The 24,371-nt window shown below is 50.5% G+C and overlaps 15 protein-coding genes across 15 annotated transcripts; 9 read left to right on the forward strand and 6 right to left on the reverse strand.

Annotated features, from left to right (window-relative positions):
• Positions 1-104: 104 nt before the first annotated feature.
• BDQ94DRAFT_170114 (putative pentafunctional AROM polypeptide) lies at positions 105-2,423 on the reverse strand (the record flags this gene model as incomplete). Its single annotated transcript, XM_026771411.1, has 2 exons — positions 105-305; positions 354-2,423. The coding sequence occupies 2 exons, from the start codon at positions 2,421-2,423 to the stop codon at positions 105-107; spliced, it is 2,271 nt and encodes a 756-aa protein (XP_026626506.1).
• Positions 2,424-2,637: 214 nt separating this feature from the next.
• BDQ94DRAFT_178558 (uncharacterized protein) lies at positions 2,638-5,044 on the forward strand (the record flags this gene model as incomplete). Its single annotated transcript, XM_026773147.1, has 2 exons — positions 2,638-4,538; positions 4,586-5,044. 2 exons carry the CDS (start codon positions 2,638-2,640, stop codon positions 4,680-4,682), a joined length of 1,998 nt encoding a protein of 665 aa, XP_026626507.1. The 3' UTR covers positions 4,683-5,044.
• Positions 4,604-6,822, reverse strand: BDQ94DRAFT_178560 (3-dehydroshikimate dehydratase; the record flags this gene model as incomplete). The annotated part of the gene is made up of 3 exons (XM_026773148.1): positions 4,604-5,628; positions 5,668-5,770; positions 6,056-6,822. 3 exons carry the CDS (start codon positions 6,820-6,822, stop codon positions 4,711-4,713), a joined length of 1,788 nt encoding a protein of 595 aa, XP_026626508.1. The 3' UTR covers positions 4,604-4,710.
• Positions 6,823-7,143: 321 nt separating this feature from the next.
• Positions 7,144-7,893, forward strand: BDQ94DRAFT_170118 (putative pathogenesis associated protein Pep2; the record flags this gene model as incomplete). Its single annotated transcript, XM_026771412.1, has 1 exon — positions 7,144-7,893. The coding sequence occupies one exon, from the start codon at positions 7,144-7,146 to the stop codon at positions 7,891-7,893; it is 750 nt and encodes a 249-aa protein (XP_026626509.1).
• Positions 7,894-8,482: 589 nt separating this feature from the next.
• BDQ94DRAFT_143198 (shikimate dehydrogenase family protein) lies at positions 8,483-9,271 on the forward strand. Its single transcript, XM_026766181.1, has one exon. The coding sequence runs from the start codon at positions 8,495-8,497 to the stop codon at positions 9,236-9,238; it is 744 nt and encodes a 247-aa protein (XP_026626510.1). The 5' UTR covers positions 8,483-8,494; the 3' UTR covers positions 9,239-9,271.
• A 705-nt stretch (positions 9,272-9,976) lies between these two features.
• BDQ94DRAFT_143200 (uncharacterized protein) lies at positions 9,977-10,977 on the forward strand. The gene has a single exon (XM_026766183.1). The coding sequence runs from the start codon at positions 10,024-10,026 to the stop codon at positions 10,612-10,614; it is 591 nt and encodes a 196-aa protein (XP_026626511.1). The 5' UTR covers positions 9,977-10,023; the 3' UTR covers positions 10,615-10,977.
• A 241-nt stretch (positions 10,978-11,218) lies between these two features.
• BDQ94DRAFT_170121 (uncharacterized protein) lies at positions 11,219-11,869 on the forward strand (the record flags this gene model as incomplete). Its single annotated transcript, XM_026771413.1, has 2 exons — positions 11,219-11,282; positions 11,334-11,869. 2 exons carry the CDS (start codon positions 11,219-11,221, stop codon positions 11,867-11,869), a joined length of 600 nt encoding a protein of 199 aa, XP_026626512.1.
• Positions 11,870-13,472: 1,603 nt separating this feature from the next.
• Positions 13,473-14,008, forward strand: BDQ94DRAFT_170122 (uncharacterized protein; the record flags this gene model as incomplete). The annotated part of the gene is made up of 2 exons (XM_026771414.1): positions 13,473-13,539; positions 13,602-14,008. 2 exons carry the CDS (start codon positions 13,473-13,475, stop codon positions 14,006-14,008), a joined length of 474 nt encoding a protein of 157 aa, XP_026626513.1.
• A 984-nt stretch (positions 14,009-14,992) lies between these two features.
• On the forward strand, positions 14,993-16,701 carry BDQ94DRAFT_178567 (uncharacterized protein; the record flags this gene model as incomplete). The annotated part of the gene is made up of 4 exons (XM_026773149.1): positions 14,993-15,094; positions 15,156-15,792; positions 15,832-16,124; positions 16,192-16,701. The coding sequence occupies 4 exons, from the start codon at positions 14,993-14,995 to the stop codon at positions 16,699-16,701; spliced, it is 1,542 nt and encodes a 513-aa protein (XP_026626514.1).
• Positions 16,702-18,107: 1,406 nt separating this feature from the next.
• Positions 18,108-18,863, reverse strand: BDQ94DRAFT_143201 (uncharacterized protein). Its single transcript, XM_026766184.1, has one exon. It carries the CDS (start codon positions 18,528-18,530, stop codon positions 18,291-18,293), a length of 240 nt encoding a protein of 79 aa, XP_026626515.1. The 5' UTR covers positions 18,531-18,863; the 3' UTR covers positions 18,108-18,290.
• A 375-nt stretch (positions 18,864-19,238) lies between these two features.
• Positions 19,239-19,851, reverse strand: BDQ94DRAFT_30189 (uncharacterized protein). The gene has a single exon (XM_026775446.1). The coding sequence runs from the start codon at positions 19,645-19,647 to the stop codon at positions 19,333-19,335; it is 315 nt and encodes a 104-aa protein (XP_026626516.1). The 5' UTR covers positions 19,648-19,851; the 3' UTR covers positions 19,239-19,332.
• BDQ94DRAFT_143202 (uncharacterized protein) lies at positions 19,251-20,503 on the reverse strand. Its single transcript, XM_026766185.1, has 2 exons — positions 19,716-20,503; positions 19,251-19,609 (listed from the first exon to the last, which is right to left on the reverse strand). The coding sequence occupies exon 1, from the start codon at positions 20,110-20,112 to the stop codon at positions 19,882-19,884; it is 231 nt and encodes a 76-aa protein (XP_026626517.1). The 5' UTR covers positions 20,113-20,503; the 3' UTR covers positions 19,251-19,609; positions 19,716-19,881.
• A 78-nt stretch (positions 20,504-20,581) lies between these two features.
• Positions 20,582-21,889, forward strand: BDQ94DRAFT_143209 (ATP synthase subunit C family protein). Its single transcript, XM_026766186.1, has one exon. It carries the CDS (start codon positions 20,700-20,702, stop codon positions 21,171-21,173), a length of 474 nt encoding a protein of 157 aa, XP_026626518.1. The 5' UTR covers positions 20,582-20,699; the 3' UTR covers positions 21,174-21,889.
• On the reverse strand, positions 21,890-22,957 carry BDQ94DRAFT_143210 (uncharacterized protein). Its single transcript, XM_026766187.1, has one exon. It carries the CDS (start codon positions 22,477-22,479, stop codon positions 22,156-22,158), a length of 324 nt encoding a protein of 107 aa, XP_026626519.1. The 5' UTR covers positions 22,480-22,957; the 3' UTR covers positions 21,890-22,155.
• Positions 22,958-23,205: 248 nt separating this feature from the next.
• BDQ94DRAFT_170125 (uncharacterized protein) lies at positions 23,206-24,217 on the forward strand (the record flags this gene model as incomplete). Its single annotated transcript, XM_026771415.1, has 3 exons — positions 23,206-23,525; positions 23,827-24,001; positions 24,056-24,217. 3 exons carry the CDS (start codon positions 23,206-23,208, stop codon positions 24,215-24,217), a joined length of 657 nt encoding a protein of 218 aa, XP_026626520.1.
• Positions 24,218-24,371: the final 154 nt, after the last annotated feature.

Raw genomic sequence — 24,371 nt, forward strand, 5'->3', positions numbered from 1 at the left:
GAATTGATCACCTCGAGTACTCCGTACTGATCGTTCAGTGCACTGAAATAAACTAGTACCTCGCCCAAGTCAAACAGAAATGGTATCAACATGCGAGACACATACTACCTGCTAAGTGACGCATTCGTATACTCCCTCAACACCCCCCTCATCACATGCACCGGCGCCGGCCTCCTTGTAAACAGCTCATACTGCGCAATGCCCTGCTCCAACAACACCACCAGCCCATCAACCACGACCCAGCCCATACTCGCTCGTTCATTCATACCAATTCTCAGCTTGGTCTGCGGCATTCCATACGCCACCTGTCCAGTTAGCACCTCTCATTAGAAGTCAGGGTATCACACACATACGTCAATAAAAACACCCCCAGTCGTACTCCTCAACCACTGCTCCGGCACCTCCATCGTAATAGGAGACTTCAACTGCCCCCCAGCCGGCGCCGGCAAACACGCCACTATAATAGTCGGTTGACGAAAGCCCTCCGGCCACGCATCGTCACTCGATCGCAGAATCTCGATCTTCAGATGGGTATTATTCCTCTCAGCCCACCGGGTATAATAGTCAGCTAGCTTCTGCGCATTCGAAACAGTCCGGTTATAGATGCAGATCTGGCGGACGCCGAGCTGGTAGCATGCATAAATGGCTGCGCGGGCCATTCCGCCTGCGCCTATTACCAAGGCTGTAGTGCCGTGTCGGATGGCATTGGCGGGAGAGAGATGTTTGTTGATGCAGTCACGGATCCCGAGATAATCTGTGTTGTAGCCTTTAAGGACCTTGGAGGGGCTGTTGGTACTGCTATTTCGGTGCTCGATGACCACCGTGTTTACGGCGTGGATGTCCTGGGCATCTGGGCTGACTTCGTCTAGTAATGGGAGGACGTCCGTTTTGTATGGTAGTGTTACAGCTATTCCTCCATGATCGGCGCTGTTTAGGAGTTTGTGGATGTCGGAGAAGTGGTCACTGCATAATATGTTGTAGGTGTGGGGTAGACCGCAGGCAGAGTAGGCTGCATTGTGCATTGCTGGTGAGAGACTGTTTTGGACTTTTTGGCCGAAGACGGTGAAGGTTTGTTTCGGAAGCAGGTAGCAGGATGTAAGTGCTTGCTGGGCCGATGCGAGTGTGACCCCTGTGGCACTATCCGGAAGAGATGGGAGGACCACTGGCGAGAGAATGGGATTTAGACATATAGATGCTCGTCCGAGTGGCCCACTATGGTATACGGTTATGGGAATGTCTGTTACCTCACCCAGCCGTTGTTGTAAAGTAAGATTCGTGAGATCCCCTGGGAAGCTGGGCTCTATAGTAACGCGAAAGGCGTCGAACCCTTGCTCTTCTGAATTCTCCAGAAGAGAACGTATTTCAGGAAGGATGCTCTGGTCCCTAGCCAAGGAGGTTGACTGATAGGTGGCAATGATCTTTGTGTGGCCTTTAGCCAGCTTTAATTTGCTAAATTCGCAGCCGTCAACAGGACATGCCACAGCATCGGGTGCGAGTCGAAGCAGCATCTCCAAGAGCTCACCGCGTCTAGCATCTGACTGCGGAACCTCGATGAATATTGGAATCCGAGTATGCTTCCGGATCGTCGCCATGTGCTTGGCAATTCTTTCCAGGAATCGGGCATTGTCATTATCACCGACTCCCCCGTCAATCACAAGAGTAACCGCGTCAGCGCCACTCTCCAATAGTTCCAGGTCCGGATTGCAATCCAGCCAGGTTAGCGGCACCTGCAGCGCATATGTATGAGATGGTGAAAATGGGTCCGAAGAGTAGAGCACATGATAAGCACGCCCGAAGACCTGATGCAAGAACCTCAGGAACACTCGTTCAGCTTCCTTGAGTTTGATATACGCCGGGAGTGGGCGACCAGCATAGTCTGTCAACTTGTCTTCCTGTGTGTGATTGAAAAAGTCAAAGCTGGAGCATGACTGGAAGAACTCATTGCCCGCTTCAAAGATCCGGTTGAACTTGTCAGGGCTAGTGGTCATGATGAACTGTTGAAGATCCACCCTGTCGCGTCTGACATACACCACGGGATGGTTCTGTGCAAACTCCTTCAAAAGCACCTGCTGCTGGCGATTTGCCGACCATCCCACGCCCGAGATGGTAATTACACATCCTGTGGAGCATTTATCTAGCAGAGTGCGAGTCAATTTCAGCTCCAGCTCCCGGTATCGCGCGGGACCATTTTGTGCAATGTACTCCTGGGGAGATAAGTGCACCTCCTGACGAAATACAGCATCGAAATCAATAAATCTGCGCCGCAGTGCGACAGATGCTATGATACCTAGGGTCTTCTTTCCGGCACCGACGAACCCCACGAGCAACAGGGTGGCATCCGCATCGTATCGCCGACAAGGGATGGTGACAGAGCGGTCGCATGGCATCAAAGGAGAGCTGAGACCAGACATTGAGCCTGCCATGACAGAAATGCTCAGCTTCCAGCATCAAGTCATTGTCGGCTGCTCCAGTTGTGGCAAAGCAAGTGGACGAACCGGACAAGTCAATGTGAGACCGCTTAAATTCCTTGCCGATCACATGACCCAGACTGAAACTCAACTGCACCACAAGAGTATGCGCTTAGAAAAAGGAGAAAACGTCGGATAAATACAGTAGCCGCGAATAACGGCATATGACATGCCTGAGTCTAGGTCATCCAAGCGTCAGCGCATCGGTCGCGCCTGTGATCAGTGTCGGCGTCGAAAGTCCAAATGCGACGGTGACCAGCCAGTCTGCGCTATTTGCCGCTCGGCGGGCAGGACCTGCACGTATGAAAACATCAGTCGACATCGGGGATTGCAATCAGGATATGTTCGCAGTTTAGAGGTGGCTTTGGGCCTTTTTCTCGAGCGGTTCCCTCGCGATGAGGATGCCTTGCGACGCTTCCTGCGCGACCCTCAGTGCAAGAAGCAGCTACCGGCGAGTGACTTGGCGGAGCGTGGGCGACAATCCAGGCTAGCCAAAGACGTGTATCGAGTGCTGAATAGAGACTCACAGGACGAGTCGAGTAGCGAGCTTGAAGACGATACTGGGCTTGCGCCACGGGGCTGCGACGTTGGTAACCATGGGGAAGCGGAAGGAGAGCGCACTGCCCAGGCAAGAAGTGCCCCTGGCGAGCGGATATCTCAGGTTGTCTCGGTGGAATATCTCAATCAGCCCATCCCAGATAATACCAATCAGCTTCTGCAGTTCTATTTCACCCATATCCACAGCTGGTTTCCTATCATCGAGCGCCGGGACGTCCTCCGCGTCATGCACACCCCTCCCGATGCGTCATGGTCGGCTCGAGACGCTGCCTGTCGTCTCGTATTGTGGGCAATTGTCGCCTATTCATTGGCAACGGATGACACGCTGGGGCGCGGCAGCCAGGTCGACCCAACACAAGTTGCTCAAGCCATCAGATTGCAAGTCTCGAGGGACATTGACCGGCTGCAGCTTGGCCATCTTCAATCTCTGTTGATCATTACGCTTCTGTACTTGGGGGTGGGCCATCTACGTCTGGCATGGGTATTGGTTGGCGAAGCCACGAGGATGCTCGAGATGCTTCCGGAATCTGCCAGGTGCGCTCGCTACCTACACATCCGGCATGGATGCGTCTTGATCGACAATCTTACCTCGGCAATTCTGGAAAAAGCCCCCTGTGCCTCGCTTGATGACCTGCGACAGTGTGCCTTAGTGAGCGAGGACGATGTGGACGAATGGGAGCTGTGGTCTATGCTGCGACCTGACCAGGCTTCAGGAGGCAGCGTAGTCGCCAAAGGCCCCTTGCGAGCTCTAAGCACCCTCAACCTTATCCACGAAGTGATGCGGTTTCTTACTCGGATACTATATTATCCTTCTGGGACGCTCCCCATTCAGGAGCTTGTAGTGGAGCTACGGAACTTGCAAGCCCTTGTGACGGCCAGGCGGCCTTATCGCGGTCTTGAATTTGCGAGCCCTCCTCTCCTTACGTTACATCTAACCACGGCCTTCGTGGTATTCTCTCTCGCCCTGAAGCACAAGACGTTCGATCCGGCCATCAAGCCGCTGGCCATGACCAGCTTGCGTCTTACTCTTGAGATATTGGATGCATATACAGAAATCACTGGGATGGCGGGCTCGTCCCCGCTGCTTCGCTGCTTTTCCTTCCAGGCCTACCGGTGTCTACAGAGTGCTCCGAGCATGTCAGGGCCGGGAATGGAGCAGCTGAGCAGTCGATTGATCCATCATATGCAGCAGCTGAAGCGAAGCGGTGAGGGAGGTACTTCTTATGAGGCGCTACGTTTTACCTGGTTGCCCCTGGGGAATCACCTTGACTGGTCTTACTTACCAGTGCCACGACTCACTACTCAGCGGCCTTTGGTGCCTGAAGGCACTGTCTACGGTGGACCTGACTTGACCATGGGAAATATGCCGATATCAGACCAAGTAATGGCCATGCCCGGCTTGTCCTCCACTTCTGGTGGTGTTATAGATGTTGGAAATGAAAGACAGGCGCAGGAGACTGAAGACTTTGATGCTCTCTTTGAGGAGATGGTAGCATCTATTCCGCAAACCAGGTATGTCCGATATCCCGGACATCATGTTTTCTTGCTAACAATAACAGAAACGAGCCCACATTTGCCGAGAATTTGGGTTTCTATGCAGGAAATTTAGATACAGACTTTCTTGCTCAGCTTCAACATGTCCCAGACAATGGCTGATTGCCAACATAGCTATCTATGAGCGTATTTATAGATCTAACTCCTTTGCCAATTGTTGCCAGGCCCGGATGCCTCGCTGGGAATGGCTCTGCGGCACGGTCGGATCCGGATCCGCCATGGTTCTGGAGAACAGTTCCATCGACACCCATCCTTCGAATCCAAGCTCCTTCAGGATTACCCGAGCTACCTCGACTGCCGGGAGATACCCGCCCTTTTCCTGTTCATACAGGAACAATCTCGCGTTGCGGCTCCAGTTCATGCGTGCCGGCTGGCCGTCCACGTGGAACGGATGGCCGGGGACCAATGGCTGCTCCATCTTTTCTGCATCAACAACCTGAACATAAAAGACCTTTTTCACGTCGATTGTCTTCACAAGGCGATCCAACGACTGGGCTAGCAATGCATCAGCATCAGGGACCGTCCCCGAGGGACTGGCGGGATCGGCCCACACCCGACCGGCGATGTTGAAGGTATCCAGACAGCATCCAAAATTCGGGCGATCGACCCGTTGAATGATTTCCCACATGGTGTCCCAGGTTGAAACATACGTGCCCCAGGCGAGACTCTCGTATGCGAAGCGAACTGGGGGCTCTTGCTGCAGGCCCAGATCGGCCACCTCGATCATGTCGGAGACAATGAGATCAAGATCTCCTGAGATGCCATCGGGCTGAAAGTTCGACGGGATCTGGATGATATCGGTACCGAGAATCTTGATGATCTTGAACCAGGTATGAAGTTTGGCGATCTTTTGTTGGTGGACGTCTCGATCTAGCAGGCCTTCGTAGAACAGGAACGGCTGCAATCCAATCACTTCGAGGCCGTGTCGGTCACAAATATCCTTGGTTTCTCGGGCGGCAATTAGGAGATTCTCTTCTGTCGGTTCTCCCTTTTCTTTGGCGAGGTATTCTAGGTCTTCGTAGAAGATTTCCACCCCTTTGAAGCCGGCCTGGGCGATCTGGGAGAGCTTCTCGGGGAGAGAATGGACCCAGGCACGGCCCACGGACATGGACGCGATAGCAGGTTTGCAAGGCATGATAGATATAGGAAATGATAGTACAATATGTTGATATATGAAAGTGTAGTAGAACCTTGGATGTGCATTTATATGGTTTCTGTCATACGTCAGGCCCGGCCCACACTGAGGTCATCGGCAATGTCCTCATCCGATTCCAGTCATTCCCTGCAATCTATCCATTAACTATACTAGTCTTCTTTTCTAGAAGTTAATACCCGGACTCTCCTCTGCAGCTTTCCGCAGCACAGACCACGCTCCATCCAGCGACAACTTCTGTCTCTCCTCTTCCCCGCACCAGAGCCGATACTGCTCCGGCATCTGATGTCCAATAACCTCCGTCCCCTCCACCGTAGCCCACCCCCGCGGTCCCGCCATCTTCAGAAACCTTGTCTGTCTCGGCTTGAAGCACATATCAAGCAACACCCCCTTAACAGGAGCATCCAAAAATGCCTCCACGATGCGATGCACCTCCTTCTCCTCCGCCGTCACCGGCTCCGCATCAGGAACTGTGCCAACCATATACCCCGGCGCCGCCTTCTCCAACAAACCCGCAACCTGCTCCACCCTCTCAACATGAACCATCTTCAGCCCCTCCCCATACTCCTTCTCCGTTTCCTGCCTCAAAACCCTCACTTCCTCCTCATCCCGATTCACCACGTAGATAGGCGTACATCCCAGCTCCTCATACAGCGCATACACCGCCGCACGACATGCTCCCCCCGCGCCCACAATCACCGCGGCCTTACCCCTCCCTTTCTCCTCCGGATCAGCAGAAAGCAAACACCCCTTGATACCGCGCCAGTCAGTGTTCGTTCCGCGCAGCGAGCCATCTTCTGCGCGATAGACGTTATTGCACGCTTGGAGGCGCACAGCGTACTCGTCTAGCCCGTCGAGATGGTCCATGATGGTGCGTTTGTAGGGCATGGTTACCACCCCGCCGGCGAAGGTGGGCTGGCGGAAGAGAGCCACTGCGTCTTCGACGGTCGGGCATTCTCGTGCGATGAAGGTCCACGGGTAGCCCATGCTTTGGAAGGCGTAGGTATGCATTGGGGGAGCGATGGAGTGGGTTACGCCAATGCCGACAAGGTAGGCGAAGCGGCGGGGGTCGTCGGTAGTAGAGGACATTGTGCTGCCGTGGTTGGCGTGACTGTGTCTGGTTTGGTTTGGATAATATAGAACCTGAAAATATGATGATTGCTTGCACATAATATAATACCTAGAATGTCCATCGGCAATGATCCTACCCGCCACGGATATCTTTTTGCCGAGCCCATGTTCTCCCCCGGCTCTTCCCCGCGGGGTATGCATGCCCTACTTACCATCAGCAGTATACTATAAAGTAAACTAACCCCCTTTACCCTCACTCAAACAATAATCACTCACATCTTTCCCCATTTTAACCAAAGAATCAACCAAATCCAAATCCAAATCATAATTAAAATCAAAATGCCCGACCTCCACTCCCTCCCTCCCAATTCCCGCCCCCTCCACGCCATCCGCAACAACGGCCCCCATCACCTCGCAATAGAGCGCTACCTCCTGCGCGAACTCGCCGAAGGCTGGCCGTGCTACCGCGACGCCTGCGAATGGGAGAACTTCCGATCGATCTTCCACCCGGAAGCGCACGTCTACACAACCTGGACGGGGCTCACGCATCACGATGCATTCATCACGGCCTCGCAGGCCGGGATGGACAAAGGCGCGTTCATCATGCATCGCGTGCACGGCAGCACCACGGACATTAACCCCGAGGGGACGCGCGCCGTCACGAAGATGAAAGCTACTATTACGCAAAGATTCAGTGGGGTGGAGTGTGTGGGTGGGGGCACGTGTGAGGTGGATGCGGAGAGTGATTGTCGGTTTATTTTCTTCTGGGAGAAGGTTGGCGCAGAGTATGAGGAGTTGAAGGGCCAGTGGAGGGCCAGATTTGTCAGACATTGGTATGAGAAGGATAAGTTGCTGCTTGTGACGCCGGATCGCGTGCCGGTGATTGATCATGAGAGGTTGAAGGAGTATCCCGTGGGGTATCGGCATTTGGCGTATTTGCAGGAGGAGACGATGGGGGTTAAGGTGTTGAGGGATTTGCCGGGGCATAGGAGGGAGAAGGCCACAGGGAGTGTTAATGGTGAGAAGCATGATTTGTTGTATTGGCAGGCGAAGGAGTGGGTTGAGGGAGGCGACGTGGAGTGGGCTTGATGGAGGTTTACTAGTAGTATGTATGTACGTTGGTGTATGCGCTGTGTTGAGTATATTTTACTTGCTTATAAAATTCCATGTTTATTGAGTAGGTCAAGAAGGTACTGCATTCCATTGTACTGGAGTGAGAAGGCAAGATGCCTAACATCTCCCAGCGAAGTATTGCCATATAATTGCCGTGCAAAATCACGCACGTAGCGAGGTTTAAATTCATATCCGTACCATCATCTCCACTAAACCTACCTTCTGCTCCAGGATAAGCATACATCCATCCAACGACCCCATCCTTCGGCTCCCTCCCGATGATAAACTCATACCCTAGGCTATGAACATACCCGACACTCCACCACCACTCCACCACGACCAAGCCCTATATCAACCATCACAACCACATACAGTACCATAGCCAAGCATTATCCCACCATTCATTCCCTTTGAATTACTCGTTAGAACACTGAAAATGACTCAACCCCTCAACTTCCACGTCTTCGGCGGCTCCAACATCCGCGCCTCCTTATCCCCCACCATCCACAACGCCGCCTTCACCCACCACCATCTCCCGCACACCTACACCACCGCAGAATGCACCTCCTTATCAGAAATGTCCCATCTCATCACCTCTCCCTCCTTCGGGGGTGCCAGCATCACAATGCCCCATAAGATCGCCGCTTTCGACCACTGCACTGAAGTGAGCGATTCAGCGCGCGCCATTGGGGCCATCAATACCCTCGTTACTACTCGATCCCCGCAAGCAAACAGCAAGGTAGTAGTAAAAGGCGACAATACAGACTGGTCCGGCCTCTACACACTCATCATCGACCATTTATCCAAAGGAGGTGTACATACCGCAAAGGCAACCGGCAAAGTAGGCCTCGTCATCGGGGCAGGTGGTGCCGCGAGAGCCGGAGTGTATGCGCTCTTACAGGCTCAGTTCTCGACGATTATTATTTGGAATCGGACTGTCGAGAAGGCGGAGAAGATTATTCAGGATTTTGATACTCTCAAGATTGAGGGTATCGAAATGAGGGCTGTGGGGAATGTTAAGGGGATTGGACCTGTGGATGTGGTTATTGGGACTATTCCTGGGGATGTTAAGGCGGAGGAGGACTTTGAGGGGCTTTTCCAAGGATCAGAGACCGGGTTGTGTGTGGAGATGGCGTATAAGCCGAAGGTTACACCCCTGATGAGGGTTGCGGAGAGGCGGGGTTGGGTGGTTAGGGATGGGTTGGAAGTGTTGCTGAGGCAGGGGTTTGAGCAGTATCGCTTGTGGACGGGGTTGGAGGCTCCGGAGCTGGTGATGAGGGAAGCAATTGGGGAGAGGGATGGGGTGAGGTCTAAGGTTTGATTGGATTTCATTAGGTAGTTTGTTGGTGTTGAGATGTGATGGGGTCCATTATGCTTTAGAAACTTTTTTATTCTAGTCTTCCGTACAAAGGTGTTTCTTTGAAGAATTCCTGTACTTTAGTTTTTCTTTCCATGCTCTTTGCTTTTCCGTCAGTGCTCATAGCTGCGGGGGCGTCTGTGAGGGCAAAGATTACTTACAGGAGGGCACAACGCTAACTGGACGCCCTACTAGTGACAGTTCCCCACAGCTTTCATAAGAGCCATTTGACAGCTTGGGCGGAACTGCTGGCGCACCCGTGGCACCCAACCATGTCGGTTCTGCGCATTCACGAGGTTCATCGTGATCCTCTTTTTCTTACAGTAGATGCTTTCCGGTTTAAATCCTCCGTAACCACACTTTTTCTCGAAAGAATGGTGCTCAGGAGATCTGATCTCCGTTAAACGGGTTGCCCAATTTTCTGCCCCAAGTCGGCCACCGAGCCCCAGCATTGCTTCCCCAGGAAGAGGAAGCTACTCCATCAGTCTCCATTATACGAACATGTGATGCCAATCAGCTTAATCTGACACCCTTGAACGATAAAACCTCATGGTCTCTGTTACCCCACGTAACCGGCCGAATATCACCTCATCTTCCAATCATATGCACTGGAACTATCGGGTAGACTAGCGTGACTCACTAGTACAACACCCTATAAAAGACCCTTCAATGCAAAAGCCGCTACATGGCCGTTGCACAACCATCATCTCACCTTATACATACCTAATTTTCCTACCAAAGTATACATAATGATCTGTACATTAACCCCAATCAACCTCTACAACCCTTCGGAATATGCCACCCTCCAACACCAACGCCGCATCTGCGGCTGGGACTACAGCGACGAGAGCATACTCGCTTGGCGTGAGAAACAAGACGCTGACTTGAAAACATTCTTCTGGATTATCCTCCCGAGCAAGAGTGGTGACGAACCCATCCGCGCCGGCCACATCTCGCTCGACGCATACACATCTCCTCCCGACCCAGGACTTGCGCAAGCTGATCACTCAGTCTTGACCATTCAATCTTTCTTCATTCTGCCAGAATACCGGGCTGGAGGTGTCGGTCGTCGAGCTATGCAGTTGGTGGAGGAAATGGCGGTGAACGACCCCCGGTGTTCTACTGTTACTGTCAATGCATTGAGCAAAGAGTACCTTGAAAATGAGGAGAAGCGCGCATTCCTCAAATCGATGAACGCAGTACCGGAGTTTGCGGCGGTGTTGTGGTATGAGAGACTCGGATATGTGAGGTGGAAGACGGAGCCGAGATATCCGTATCAGTTGCCTCAGGGGGGAGATGGTATGTACGAGGCAGACTTTTTGAGGAAGAGGTTGCGGTAGGAGTCGCTGATGAGATGATTGTGTGATGTTCTCTTGGTCGTCGGTATACCATTTTGGTGGTTGGTTTGTGGTGCATTGAATAGGGATAGACTTATCAGTGTGACAGGGGAACGGGATCGATGATTCAAAGTAGTGATGGACGAGGAAGGAAGACGTTGAGAGGCGGTCTATATACATTATCGTTCTGGAAGGAACACTATTGATGATCAGAGACAGAATAGGCATTAGCTGTCCCAAATGATATCATAACGCCCAATAGTGGTTGATCATTTGAACGAGCTGTCAATTGACAGCTGCCGTTACCCCATCTTAGGATCGATCTCACACTGAGGTTTCACAAATCGCGGGCAAAAGTAGTACAGGATGTGAATAATTGAGTACACATTGAACACTGTCTTTGTTGATTTAGACCTCATATCTCAGGTGTCACTTTCTCAGGCAGACTGACCATCACCATTCATCCTCGCCAGCAGTGACTCGGCGAGCAATAAAAGGGCCAGGGTCCCCAGCCTTTTTGCTACCATTCCTGCAGAAACCATCGTCAAACAGCTCAAGAACAGTTCAAAACCAAGCAGCGCAGGCAATTTTCTCACTCGCCGCCATCATGAAGCTTTCCGCCGTTCTCTGCATCCTCGCCGCCAGTATGGCCGCCGCGGCACCCTTGAACAGTACGTCTTGTCAAGCTCAATCGTGTTGTACAGAAAACTGACATTTGCAAGACGCCGACGCCCAGTACCAGAACCAGCCCCAGAACAATAACAATAACAATAACAACAACAACCAGAACAACCGAAACCAAAACCAAAACCAAAACAACCGCCTTACCGCTGAGGAGCAGAAGTATCAAGTCAGCGACAATAACCACAAAATTGGACGTTCCGAGATCCTTTACCCGCGGGAATTTGGCTCTCCTTCCTCAGAGCCCGTCGCGCCTGGGTACTCTGAGTTAGGGTCTCCGAAGGTTTACGTCCCTGAGAACAATTTCCATGCGCCAAAGGCTCCCAAGGAGGACTACAAGTCCGAGGCCTATCAGTCTGAGGAGTACAAGACTGATGACATCAAGTCTAAGGGCTACCAGTCTGTGAGCTCGAAGCCTAAGGTCCACCAGTCTGTTGACTTCAAGCCTGAAGTCCCTAAGCCCGAAGCTCCCAAGCCACCTGCACACCCTGTGAATCACGTCCCGACTAAGCAGCATGAATCCTTTTCTTACGATACTCATGAGTCCTACGAAAGTCAGACTACGGAGCAGCAGTAAGCCTCAGTAGTGTTTCTTGGTATGTACATGCATGCTTATTTCATTTCCCTTGCTATAGTAAATTATACTAATACCTTCGTAACAGAAGCAAAAGTTCGAATTTACTCTGACGGCCTTTACGAGCAAATTTTTGCGGAGTCGCCTATCGGAAGCGAATTGGAAACTAGGATACTGGAGATACGGATAATTTTTCGGAGCATATAGACTGTGGGCTTACTCTCGGGTCGGTTGAATTATTTATAATAGAAAGTAATTTTTAATGTGTTCATCTTTCATCTACTATTTTGCATTTCATCCAGCATTGTATGTCTCTCGTGCTGCGCCCTTGCCACCTGTATGTTGTATTGGAATCAATAGTATCTTGAACGTTTCTGACTCCATTTCCAACAAATGTTCTTCTGCACGTCTTCTACATTAATGTCCGGGCTATCTTGATTTGTTGTTGATACCTATATCGGGAACATATTTATTGGATAAACTGACTATGTATTCCCGGCCAATCACAGAATTCAAACAATATACTGATTATTGTTGTCTTCGACATCTAACTATTCCAATAAAACGCAATACGTACCCTGAATTCATTCTACGAGACTACTTCGGTATGTGACACAATACCAAGCATATTCAGCACAGAATACTACAGGTCACTATGTGCAGGCAACTGTTGCCAATATAGACTATTGAAAATCATTTGCATAAGCTGCTCTGGGCTCTCACGCAATTACTATTAGAACTTATCTCATGCAGAATAATTCTTCTATTTTCCTACTTGGCTAAGCAAAAATTGAGGGATCAGGTCGGCCATCTCTGTTTAGCCAGACTTGGCTAACGAGAATGTATTTTGCCTGATCCAATTTGCACATATTGCGGAACTAGTTGCTGCCTCTACTTTGAATATGAGATACGCCTACTATGCGCGTCTAGTTCAGCGAAAGCTCTTCTGCCTTTACAGGCATGTCATAGTGGCAAACCCGACGTGACAAATCTCGTATAGTTATTATTCTCGAAGCAGACAGCCCTGATCGTCAGGAGAAACAACACAGTTTCAGCCACAAAATCTATACCCTTCACATTGCGCGAACTGGTGGTGTCTTGAAGGCGGCGAAAGCCAGTTTCATCCCTTGCATTCCCATCTCGATCGGTAAACCTAAATAAGGAATCCCAACCAGCAATAGTAACACTTCTGCTAATAAAGGCAGCCAAACTCCGGGCCGAGATGACATATCAACGCCACAAAGTACATATCCGATCCAACGGACAGAATCCGGGGGTAAGCGTTCGGGACCCTGCAGCCGTGGCGCATGCAATCCAATTATTGACACTAATTCGCATATATGGCGACAACTATTGTTCGGAGTCATGGATGTGTCAGTGTTTGTGATATTCGGTGACAGGTTGAGTATGCCTTGTCGCTCTCACTAAGGACACATCTAGTGACTCGAAGGGTCTCACGAAAAGGTATAAAGAGGGCCTTGAACCCTCACCAACTCAACTTCTTCTCATCATCAGCATCAATCAAGCTTCTCTCCTCACAGCTCCTCAAGTCAAAAACCAGTCTTCAATCAACAAGCTCACGCTTCAAACAAACCAACTATTCAAAATGAAGGCCTCCGCTGTTCTCTCCCTCATCGCCCTTGCCGGCTTCACCATGGCTGCTCCTGTCATCGGTATGTGCAGTCGCTCATCTATTCCCATCTATCTAATCTACCCAATACTAAATATCTACCAGACAACGACCATCTCCCAGGCACTGGCCACATCGTCCACAAGCGTGGCGGCGGGCACGACGACAAGCACGACTGGAAGCACGAGGAGAAGCAGCCCGCTACCGTTCTCGCGGAAGTCAACCTGCCTGTTGCTGAGGTTGAGAAGCCCCAGCCGCAGCAGTGGCACAAGCCCGCTCCCAAGCCTCAGCCTGTCCCCGCCAAGACTAGCGAGTACTCCAAGGACGCTGGCAAGAAGTGGGGCAAGGAAGGTGGTGCTTCCGGCGAGGAAGATTACAAGAGCGTCCAGGACAACGAGTCCGCATCCTTCAGCAAGAGCTACGGCGAGACTACCGACCACAAGACGGGCCAAAACTGGGGTAAGGAGGGTGGCCAGGAGTGGGAGAAGGAGCAGGGCAAGTCCCAGCAGTAAACATTGACTGGTATGTATGCTCCTCATTTGTTGATATGGATTTGCTATAAACTAATGGTGGCACTCTCTAGCTTGAGTCGAACCCAGGTTCCGCACTGTACATACAGTTGCTGATGGCTTCGGGGTTGCACCGGGTCATAGTCTTGTGTGATTAATTGTACTGTTGTTGTTGCTGTCTTGTTGTTTTGCGGCTTCCTTGAACCTGTTGATAGTTTCAATGTCTCTCCTTGTGAATAGCCCAGGATGTTGAGTACTATACGTCTATAATTCGCTCATGGGGTTCTTGTGAAGTTTAATACAGATTGGGGTTTTCTCTGATATTATAACTAATTAGTAACTTCTCAACTGCATTCTTTCTGGTAAACATATCCTAAGCTACTCTTTTCCCTATCTCAGTCTTCAACTGCGCAGCCTAATAACAAGTGCTCGAGTCAACCTTTGTAATCCCCCATCAGTGACGGACAAATTCCCAGCAGAACAACTTGTATATGCGACGCATATTTGAGGGTAAGACAATTTGCTATGCCGGCGTTATCCGTATCAAGGGACACTTGGTGCTTATGCTGAGTTACCGAAGGCGATATGATCTACAAGGGAAGTCCCATCAACATTGATGTCGCAAGGCTTTGATATTCCTGCTTGATTCAGATTTGGAATCCTACTGCGTGACCTGTGTATATACCTGGCTATATCCGCACATTGAATTACGAACAGATAAGGAGGAATATAAATTGACATTTATCACACGTCAGCTTGTGATGTTTCCAGATCAATGGCAGAAAGGGTTCAGCATGGGCGAGTTAAGGCAATACCATGAATATAGTACAGGGATATTCCTCTCGTGATGGTGATCACAGACATGGTATAAAAACATATATCTTGGTCAAATAATACAGCTGTTGTCTAACCGTCCGCTGCTTTCTGCTTCTTCATTCCTACCCGTCCTTGAACTTCATTTATCTAACTATCATACAACTAATCAAGATGAAGGAAAGTCAGTTCTCCGTTGAGGATCTCCCCACCAAGTCCGTTGCCTCCCATCCTATTCTAGCAACCATCACGCGTGAATTCCCTGTCTGTGTCTTGGTACAAATCCCACAGTAACCAATCTTTGTATCTAAAGTGTATTTTCTAACGGCCCTAATAGCCCGGTCCTTTCACGATCACCATCAACAACATCGACCACAAGGTCGATCCCGATTCCATCCGCGTTGAAGGCTCCGGCCCTGTCAAAGTTATAGACATCCAGCATGCAATCATTCACCGAGATCCGTCCGCCTGCAAACCACCCTCTGATCAAAAGGCCTATGACCCAGCCAGAGACCCCGATAATATAAAAAGGCACCCCTTCAACTCCATTGAAGAACTGACGTGGGCCGAAGATGACGAGTTGTATCGAGCCAGTCGTCTAAGTCAAGAGAGGCAGCTTATGGGTTATGCTGGATATAGTGCGCAATATCCTCCTTTGGGCTTTTCAGAACCAACGATTCGGAAAGGGGAGGATCCGAGTATGTGGGAAGAACGGAATCAGAAATCTGATCCGAAACAGTCGGCCTTGGACCAGTCCTGCCAGGTAGTTATGCATCTGGAAGGGCAAATGACTGCTCCTGCCTCCGCCTCGAGCCCTGACACTCTTGGTAATGAAGAGGAAGATCAGGCGGAAGGAAAGGCTCAGAGCAATGAAGTGATATTGCGATTGATCTATACAGTTCCGGCGAAATCGGAACTTAAGCTTCACGACCTCAACCTTAATACGCTCACCTCCTCGGCCAAGATAAGGCACTGTGCCCTGTTCACTGACATGACTGCGGAAACCTGGCAAGATGCCCAGCTAACGCTGCCGACTCCGCAGACACACACGTCGTGTCTGGAGGAACAGTTTCCATCATTGCAATTATTTGATCAGGCCTCCATACCACCTGAAACCAGTTTGTTCTCGCCTTCTGTGTCAGCACTGGGGATCCCAGAATCAACATTCCCCTTCCCTGATGTTTCCCACTCAGGCGATCTGTTTACGGATTTCACAGCCGATGAAAGGATGAATGGGATGGAAAAGGACTTTTACCCCCTTGACGGTAAGGTGCCCGAGTCGATCAGCCAGGGTCATGGCTTGAGTGTAGCGTATGAACTCCCTGGCCCGGCGTGCCATCAAGCCCGCAGCCGCGCCCCGCCGCCATGAAAAGGCTGAGCTGGATCTCCAGGCTTCATTCACCCAAGCAATAGTGCCCAAGAAGCATGTTTCAGCGTGTCTTCGTGCGAAGATACAGAATACTTTGCCTGTCAATATTGGAAAAGGTGAAATGAGCTTAACCGTTAACGGCACCTGTCTCAGCAAGTCCCCAGTGCCAAGTTGCGTGCGCAACGAATCCTTTGAGCTCAACTTTGGGGTGGACCGGTTCGTCAAGGTAACCTATAAGGAACCTGGTATAACACTGGCTACAGCCGACGAATACTTGAAGCAAAGTACTACATATACCGAAGCGTCATGCAAGGTCAAGAATACAAGAGCCCATGCTGTCAATGATTTGGTATTGGATCAGGTGCCAGTCAATGTGGACGATCACTTTGATTTTGAGATTGTGACGCCAGAGACCTTGAAGGTTCCCGAGGATAAGGTGGATTTGACGGCGCCGGGAGTGTCGGGAAAGAAGACTGTGGAGCTGAGCGTGATGGAGAGATCAGATGGGAAGTGACACTTGGGCCCGTACAAGAGATAGATTCCGATTTGAGATATTCCGTCGAGGCGCCGTTTTAAGAATGGGGAAGGGACTTCCCTGTGCCTGTCGCGGAATGAGCTAATGTTCTTATCGCAAACCGACAGGTACAATACTGGGAAATTGACGACGGTAGGGGACATCAGCGGGATCTATGTTGTGTTTACTCATAGCCTCAGCAAAGATTCCACTTGAAAGGTTATTCTGTCCGGAAGTCCGGAAGATACCAACGTTACTCCAAATTAGACATGTCAATGTCAGTGAGAGAGGTCATCTAGTTTAAACATGATACACGTGATTTCCCTTAGTAGGCATGTCAAAATAAGTAGACAGGCTAAAAAGCTCTGGTGTAACTCTTTGGTAAAGGACGAAACCACGAGACCTTCCAGAGTCGGTAGGGGAAACGCAATCTAACAACGCTTGATGGGTCCAAGGCTGCATGTTGGTGGTAATAGGCGGTATACAACCACCTAGCGTACAGGACGCACTTTGCCTTCTGGATTGACCACGTTTCGGTGAAGCTACGTAGGTCTTCACGTCGTATACTTGACGGATGGTCTAAAAAATACTTATCTCAGCTTTTAGTACCGCAGGGTATGGTTGAGACATAATGAAGTGAACAATGTTAGTGTCATAGCTTCAGCTGGATAATACTCTGCAATAAAGCAAGGGACTGACTTATCATTGTCCACTCAAATAGCGTTCCCCTATCGATATCATCTAGGAACGGAAACATGGACGTAGATCATGGTGGTCACATGACGCAACTCTGTCCTCCGAATGAGGCAGAGTCGAAGGCGTCTACTATCTGAATCTCAGCTACAGGTAGTATTATTTAGTGACCGTTGATGTCCAGATCATGCCAAGATAACTACTATATTCAGTTACTTTGGTAGTAGCTCAGGAACGTGTGCAAGTTACTGCCATGGTTATCCACTTTTAGCACCAAGCTCTGTCTTGGTGAGTGTACACACTATGAAGCGTGATGTATAGTTAGCTTGTAGTATATACTACTAGTACTACTAACCAAACCACTTCACCCGACAATATATATCGTCTCCAGTACTAGCATCAACCAAACCACAAATTGAACAAACTACACTAATCCCCGGATATATCTTCCCCATCCTCCTTGTGGACCCCCAACATACCAAAGTGAAGCCACCCTCCATACCACAATATATATTATCCACATACCACCCTCCAGGTGGCTAGCTATAGCATTCCACACCCACACAACCTCACCCAGATACTCCCCTACGCTCCGATTCGTCAAGAATCCCAGCTTATCTTCCGCACCACAAGCTACAATGTAAATCACCTACGTGCCGTACCAAGGAAATAACCGGCATGATGGCGGCCACCAGCCCGATACGTAGATAGCCGCCATACCTGCTTTGAGTTGTCATTCCAACTAAACCCAACTTGAATCCCGAGGTCCGGGACCTGCCGCTGACCCGACAGACTCGTGCCTTGATACCTGAGGCCGTGAGACCGTATCCCGGTCACGTATTCATGATACCGTAATAATACAGCCCGTACAGGTCCGATACACGGCGGCTCCATGCTCACTGCTTCGCTGCAGCCATCCATCGATCGATCCATCCCATATCCTCCGAGTCTGTCGGTATCACCAAAACTATACTTAATTTATGCATTTTTGTGTTCCCGTGGATACTACTGATCAGAGAGAAGTTATTGCTGCACGTTACAACGCTACTCGGCCATAGTTGTTCAGAGATACTAGGATTCAACAACACCCCTGCTAGCCGAAGAACAGTTCGCGAACAGCTCGAGCCCCGTGGCATCCCTGCACCAGCTGCATGCTTAAATTGAGCCAGAACAAGTGAGCGCAAGGCAAGGCAAGGCACGGCCAGTTTGCGGCGACGGCGGCAGCGGTTCAGTCGGGAGGCCGGGTTACGTAATGCTGCAGGGCGGCTGAGATCATATCTCGATCATCGGGTTAAATCGAGTTTAGTGAGACCGACCTCGGAAATGGATAGGTTAGGAAAAATGGGGGGGAAGGGCCACACAAAAGATTAGCAAGAAATTAGGAGAAGAGAGAAAGAATTTGCCCCGGAATCCTCTCCCTGATCCAGGTATAAGTAGCAGACGGATGTCTTCTTGGGAAGATGGGAAGAAAAACGGGCTGGCAGGTGAGCAAGAGGGTAAAAATTACACAATGGGTTCCCGAAGGGATTCTCCTGGTGGAAAGGGGTGGTGGCCACGATAACAAGCAACAACACAGCAGGGAAAAACCGCGAGCAAGCCAGCCACTAGCGGCTGACTGTGTGGGATATGCTTTCGTCCGAATTTCCAGAGGCCACGGGATGATGTCGATGGGAGGGATTGGGTTGGCTTGCGCCGCGCCGCCCACTTTTCTCCCCTATCCAGCTTGCGCCGCGCCGGAGACCCCCCCCTGAGATTTGCTCCTTATTCCCCCGAGAGGGATCAATTTCTCTGATGTATCCAAAAAGCTATATAACCCGTGCACCACCCACGGAGACAAGCGCGCTGAGGCATTGGGGGATGTCGTTTTTTTTTTTCTACCATAGCGCCAGAACTGTGTGGACTAACATTTCTGTGCTATTTGCGAGCTAGCTCAGGGAGCTACGGATCGTCGCGCGTTTCCCCGGCGAAAGGCGCTCCGTACGGAGCCGGGTTGTCCCAAAACGGCAGATACCCAATACGATGAGTCGGTGAGGCATTTCCCGAGGGAGCAGACCAGGAGCACAGCAACAGAACACAATTGGGGAAGCTTCCCTCCTTCCAGCCGACGCGGCGCAAACCTGCTTGCGTCTCAGAAGTGGGAATTTTCTTGCTCAGAAACTCCGGTGCTGGTGGAGCCGCATGCCCGATTCGGCCCGGTTTGATTGCGACCGAGAAGCTGGCCATCATATTAGCTGGGTCTTGGCTGCTTCCCATTGGCTTCCGGGACACCGCCAAGTGGGGGTGTACCACTCTATCGGACCCATTTGGATGCAGGGACCCACCCGCACGTCTGGTTTTTTTCCTTCTTTGCGGTCTCTCGTTTTGCTGTGAAAATTTTGCATACCGTAGCTGGTCTCTATTGCTTGTCTCTTGTCTTGTCCTGTCTTTTCCGGTCTGTTGCTGGGTTAGGTGGCCCGGTGTCAGAAGCGGAAGGGAGAAGGGGACAATTTATATGTAAGGAAAGAATGAAGGGAGGGACCCGTAGAGACAAGACAAGAATGTTTTTTTCTTCTTTTTGTGACGACACGAGGGGAAAAAAAGGAATTGAACGGAAGGGATCGGTCCATACAAGTGTAAAATACACACACGACTACGGAATAATCCCATCAGATGCAGCAATGGGTTATCTGAAGGGGAAGGAGGTGTGTGAGTGAGTGAGAGAGTAAGCCAATGCTCCATCGCGGACCAGCACGGTCAGGTGAAGACCCTGAAACCATTGGCTGTACCAGTAGTAACTCCCCTGGTTACCCCCATCCCGAATGATCCCGAAGGGTGTGTGTGTGTATGTGTACACAGTATGTGTAAGTAAGTGTGGTAAGTGTGTATGTGCGGTGGAATGCCCACTGCTTTCCCGGGGGAAGGAAAAAGGATGATGAGCCAAAAACGAGGCGCCAAACACGGTGTAAGGGAAAAAGAAGGGAAAGGATAAACTAGGGATAACGGATGATACCAAAGACAGACACAAACAGGAAAAACAGGAACAATACAATACAAACAAACGGTGCCAAAACACCAAACAAAAAAGTAGGTAGGGCTTTTTTTTCTGGTCCCAACAAAGCGCACTAACACCCGACGGGGGGGCTGGGTGGGAAAAGGGCAAAAAACCGCGAAAATTTAGCGGGAGAGTATTTATGTCCCGGGGGGCCTTCTGTTGTCACTTTTCCTCCAGCTTTTTCCTCCAGAAAAGTTCTCCTTCCTTCTTTCCCTTCCCAATCCCATCATTTTCTAGAGAAACTCCTCTCTCAGAACCACCACAAACCATCACAATGGCCTCCTCCCGTGTCTTCGCCCAGCGTCTGGCCTCCACCATGGCCGCGACCACCAAGGTCGCTCGCCCTGCCGCTCGCCTCCAGCTTGCCCCCAAGCGCACCTTCACCACCCAGCGCAAGGCCGTCCCCATGACCCCCTTCCAGACCGTCAAGCGTCAGTCTCCCTCCGGCCTCATCCAGGCCAACGCTCGCCAGGCTTTCGCTGCCCAGCAGGCCCGCCGCCAGTACTCCTCTGAAATCGCCGACGCCATGGTCCAGGTCTCCCAGAACCTGGGTATGGGTTCCGCTGCCATCGGTCTCGGTGGTGCCGGTATCGGTATCGGTCTCGTCTTCGGTGCCCTCCTCCTCTCCGTCTCCCGCAACCCTGCCCTCCGTGGTCAGCTCTTCTCCTACGCCATTCTTGGTTTCGCCTTCGTCGAGGCCATTGGTCTGTTCGACCTGATGGTTGCCATGATGTGCAAGTACGTTTAAATTATGACCGAGGGATGATTGCAGTCACGACATCTGCGGAGATTTTATGATCCACTCCAAACCTCCGATTGCAAACCATTACTATTTTGGAGAGATAAGGGGAATTTGGAGGAATATCAGCAAAATTCTTTGTTTTTGAGATTGTCATGGCTGTGATAGGAGGTAATTCTATTGTGGTGGTCTTTTTATATATCATGTACTACTTTTCCCGTCATCATCTACAACCATCAAATACACTGTACATATAGAGATTTAAAATGGCCACTAAACTCCACGGATTTGCCAGCTACATTTGATTGTAGAATTGGGACGTTATATCCACATCGATCTTGATGATTCTGCTGCTGTTCAAATCCTGCCAGTTTTGACCCATGACTGGGAAAAAACCTGGGGTAACGACAGTGCTCGGTCCAGCTAAGCTGGTCAGGTCAGATCTCTGAACCAATTATCATATGATCACGCTTTCAAGCTTGTCGGTCAGACTGAACAGCTAGACAAAGACCTGGTCTCTGAAGGCGTAAGGTGTGGTTGTCAGCCAGACAGGTACGAGCTTGATGCCAGCTGTCGACAACGAAACGGTTGTCCCGGAGTCTCCGGGGAGCTCTTCCCTCCCGGCTCCCTCCCAACAAAGGGCGATTACCGCCTTATAAACCAGCTTCCTCCTAACATCTAACTACACCATGACAGTCAATTGAACTAATTTCGAACCTAGAGAACGTCTAGAATAGTCTGTCACACTCCAATAAATACTCAATTAATGTTGGTAAAAAATCAGCCATCAACCAAACCCATTGTGGTCCATGGCACCCCCTTCACTCTCACCCGGTGGATCTAGACTGACGATCCCAAATGTAAACGTCACCCACCCTACCACCACCACCGCCTCAGCGACCCAAGGGCAAAAATATATGTGATCAGTGGCAGAAGTGCGAACCTTTGCCAGACCTTTCTAAATCAATTGACTGCTATCTACTTCAGGGGGTTATGAAAGCAAGAATGAAAAAAAATTTTCATCTAAAATTTTGTCCTGCAGCTCTAATCCCTGCATGTGCATGAATCTCGACTCATAGTTAAGTAGAAAATAAGTACCTACAGCCAACCGACATGAAGAGCTGCCGTGCAACCCAGTTCTATCTATTCTAGCCGGCGGAAGGAAGTTGAAACTAACCCTGCGCCAAGAAAACATAGGTACCACTTTACGTATCATGTGTATCGGGGGTTTCGATTGATTTTCCCTGCGACGATCGGATCGGTAGACAGAACAGACAGACCTGACACACCTACTTAAGCACGGACACATAGCCATTGAGTGGGAAGTACCAGCCACAGAGTGTCAAGGAGGGTAGGGAAGATATCTACGGAGGCAGATGGAGCGATGGTATAGGATGATTCCTTTCTGATGATGAATCATGGACTGCATGGGAGGGATGATGGATGTGGATGTGGATGTGATTCATCCATCCGCCTCCTTCGATCCGGAAGGGAGAACTCGGTAAGTAGGTAATTTATTACTGTCTTGGGTATGGTATGCATGGTTTGCGTATTACGGGGATGGGAGTTGCATGTGACCTGTCGGTATTTGGTAGACATGTGATCTCGGGTGAGTTGCCCGTCTGTTCCTTCTGGCTGTCGGTTGTTGAGTTATATGGTATACCGCATGTTTCTTATCTCCTTCTCTTTGAATTTCTTCTTCATGTTCTTGTTATGTCTATGGTTTAGTCTAGATGAGAGCTGTCTGTATATATCACCTCGATGAACTACTGAATTGAATCCATCCCATTGTCTATCCACACCCATCATGCATATCTGCATATCCCGACACCCGTACCCGACACGAATACATCCTATCCCGATCCTACCCGATTTTCATCCGGCAGGTCTCATTGCTATACCTGTATACCTACCATCATGCATCGTAGACAACACCACTAAAGCACAATCCCCAATCTCTATACCATCCCAAGAAGAACAGTCTCAGAGACCAACATCACATACATAGTATTCTATCGCGCCAAGTAGTAAGAAGAAGAAAATGCCCCCCTCACCCCTCTACACCCCCCAAGACGTCCCCTCCTTCAAGAAGCGTCGCAACCGTCTCCCCAACACCCGCGCAAAGCAACTCCTCCGTGCCGCAGAGCGTGACTATAATGATCCCCCTCCGCCGCCTGGACTGGGCGAGTGCTGCGGGAGTTCGTGTGATCCGTGCGTCAACGATCTGTGGAAGGAGGAGTTGGCGATTTGGAGGGAACGCTGGGGGGATGGAGCAGTTGAGGATGGAGGTAAGAAGGAGGATGATCAGGGAGATGAGAGCGAGGGGTGTGCGAAGATGAAGATGCCGGGGAGTTGGGAGTGGTAGGTTTCGCCTTTTGAGATGTCTGTTGTATGTGGTAGGGAAGAACTTGTGCCTGGACGGTGACATAAGTTGATGTTTGGTATGGTGAGTTAGTTTCTTCGAAATAGTCGATATCTGTATGCTAATATGTTATAGATGTACTGCATATTCGTGGAGATGTGCCATGTGAGCTGGTGTTGAGCTCGTTGATGATATCACTTTCGTCGGTGCAGTTGACGGACTGTACTTGGCTTTGCTCTTAGAGAGATGTTCATGGATACATTAGCTATGCGTTAACATCTACTGAGCATCTGCCTCCAGTCATATTGCTACCAGGCTGGCACAGTTGTCAAGCAACTCCCTCAGACTGGAGGAGGCTGTTGTCTCCTGTGGCCAGTTTAACTACTGGCACTACATCGACAGCAACAAGATCCGAAAGCACATGGCTGAGCTCATAGCAGACCGGGAATTAGGCAAGGCACATCTCGCGGCGACTGTACAAGCAATACACGAGCTCTTTCTTCAGGCCACCTGACCCCTTGGCACCAAGGCAGCGTGCGCGCCACATATCGCCGGCTCTCTGCCAAAGCAGGCGTCGAGAACCTCAGCGTGGCCATCCGAACCAGCGCTACAGCAGAAGATCTTCCAAACGCCAGCTTTGCTAGGTAGCAGGAATCTTACCTCAACATCGTGGGCGAAGACGCCCTCCTAGACGCTTGTCGACGCCGTTATGCGTCACTCTTCACCGACCGGGCTATCAGGTACCGACAAGCAAAGGGCTTCAACCACCTTCGTATCTCTCTCTCCGTAGGCGTGCAGCGCATGATCCGCTCTGATACCAGCGGCTCCGGGGAGATCTTCTCCCG

Source organism: Aspergillus welwitschiae (genome assembly GCF_003344945.1).
Source record: "Aspergillus welwitschiae strain CBS 139.54b unplaced genomic scaffold BDQ94scaffold_15, whole genome shotgun sequence".
In the NCBI taxonomy this organism is placed as follows: domain Eukaryota; kingdom Fungi; phylum Ascomycota; class Eurotiomycetes; order Eurotiales; family Aspergillaceae; genus Aspergillus; species Aspergillus welwitschiae.

Coding starts and splice junctions, on each gene's coding strand:
- BDQ94DRAFT_143198 (XM_026766181.1), top strand. CDS start 8,495: ATGTCCCATCTCATCACCTCTCCCTCCTTCGGGGGTGCCAGCATCACA.
- BDQ94DRAFT_143200 (XM_026766183.1), top strand. CDS start 10,024: ATGATCTGTACATTAACCCCAATCAACCTCTACAACCCTTCGGAATAT.
- BDQ94DRAFT_143201 (XM_026766184.1), bottom strand. CDS start 18,530: ATGCCACGGGGCTCGAGCTGTTCGCGAACTGTTCTTCGGCTAGCAGGG.
- BDQ94DRAFT_30189 (XM_026775446.1), bottom strand. CDS start 19,647: ATGGGAAGCAGCCAAGACCCAGCTAATATGATGGCCAGCTTCTCGGTC.
- BDQ94DRAFT_143202 (XM_026766185.1), bottom strand. CDS start 20,112: ATGGAGCATTGGCTTACTCTCTCACTCACTCACACACCTCCTTCCCCT.
- BDQ94DRAFT_143209 (XM_026766186.1), top strand. CDS start 20,700: ATGGCCTCCTCCCGTGTCTTCGCCCAGCGTCTGGCCTCCACCATGGCC.
- BDQ94DRAFT_143210 (XM_026766187.1), bottom strand. CDS start 22,479: ATGGCTATGTGTCCGTGCTTAAGTAGGTGTGTCAGGTCTGTCTGTTCT.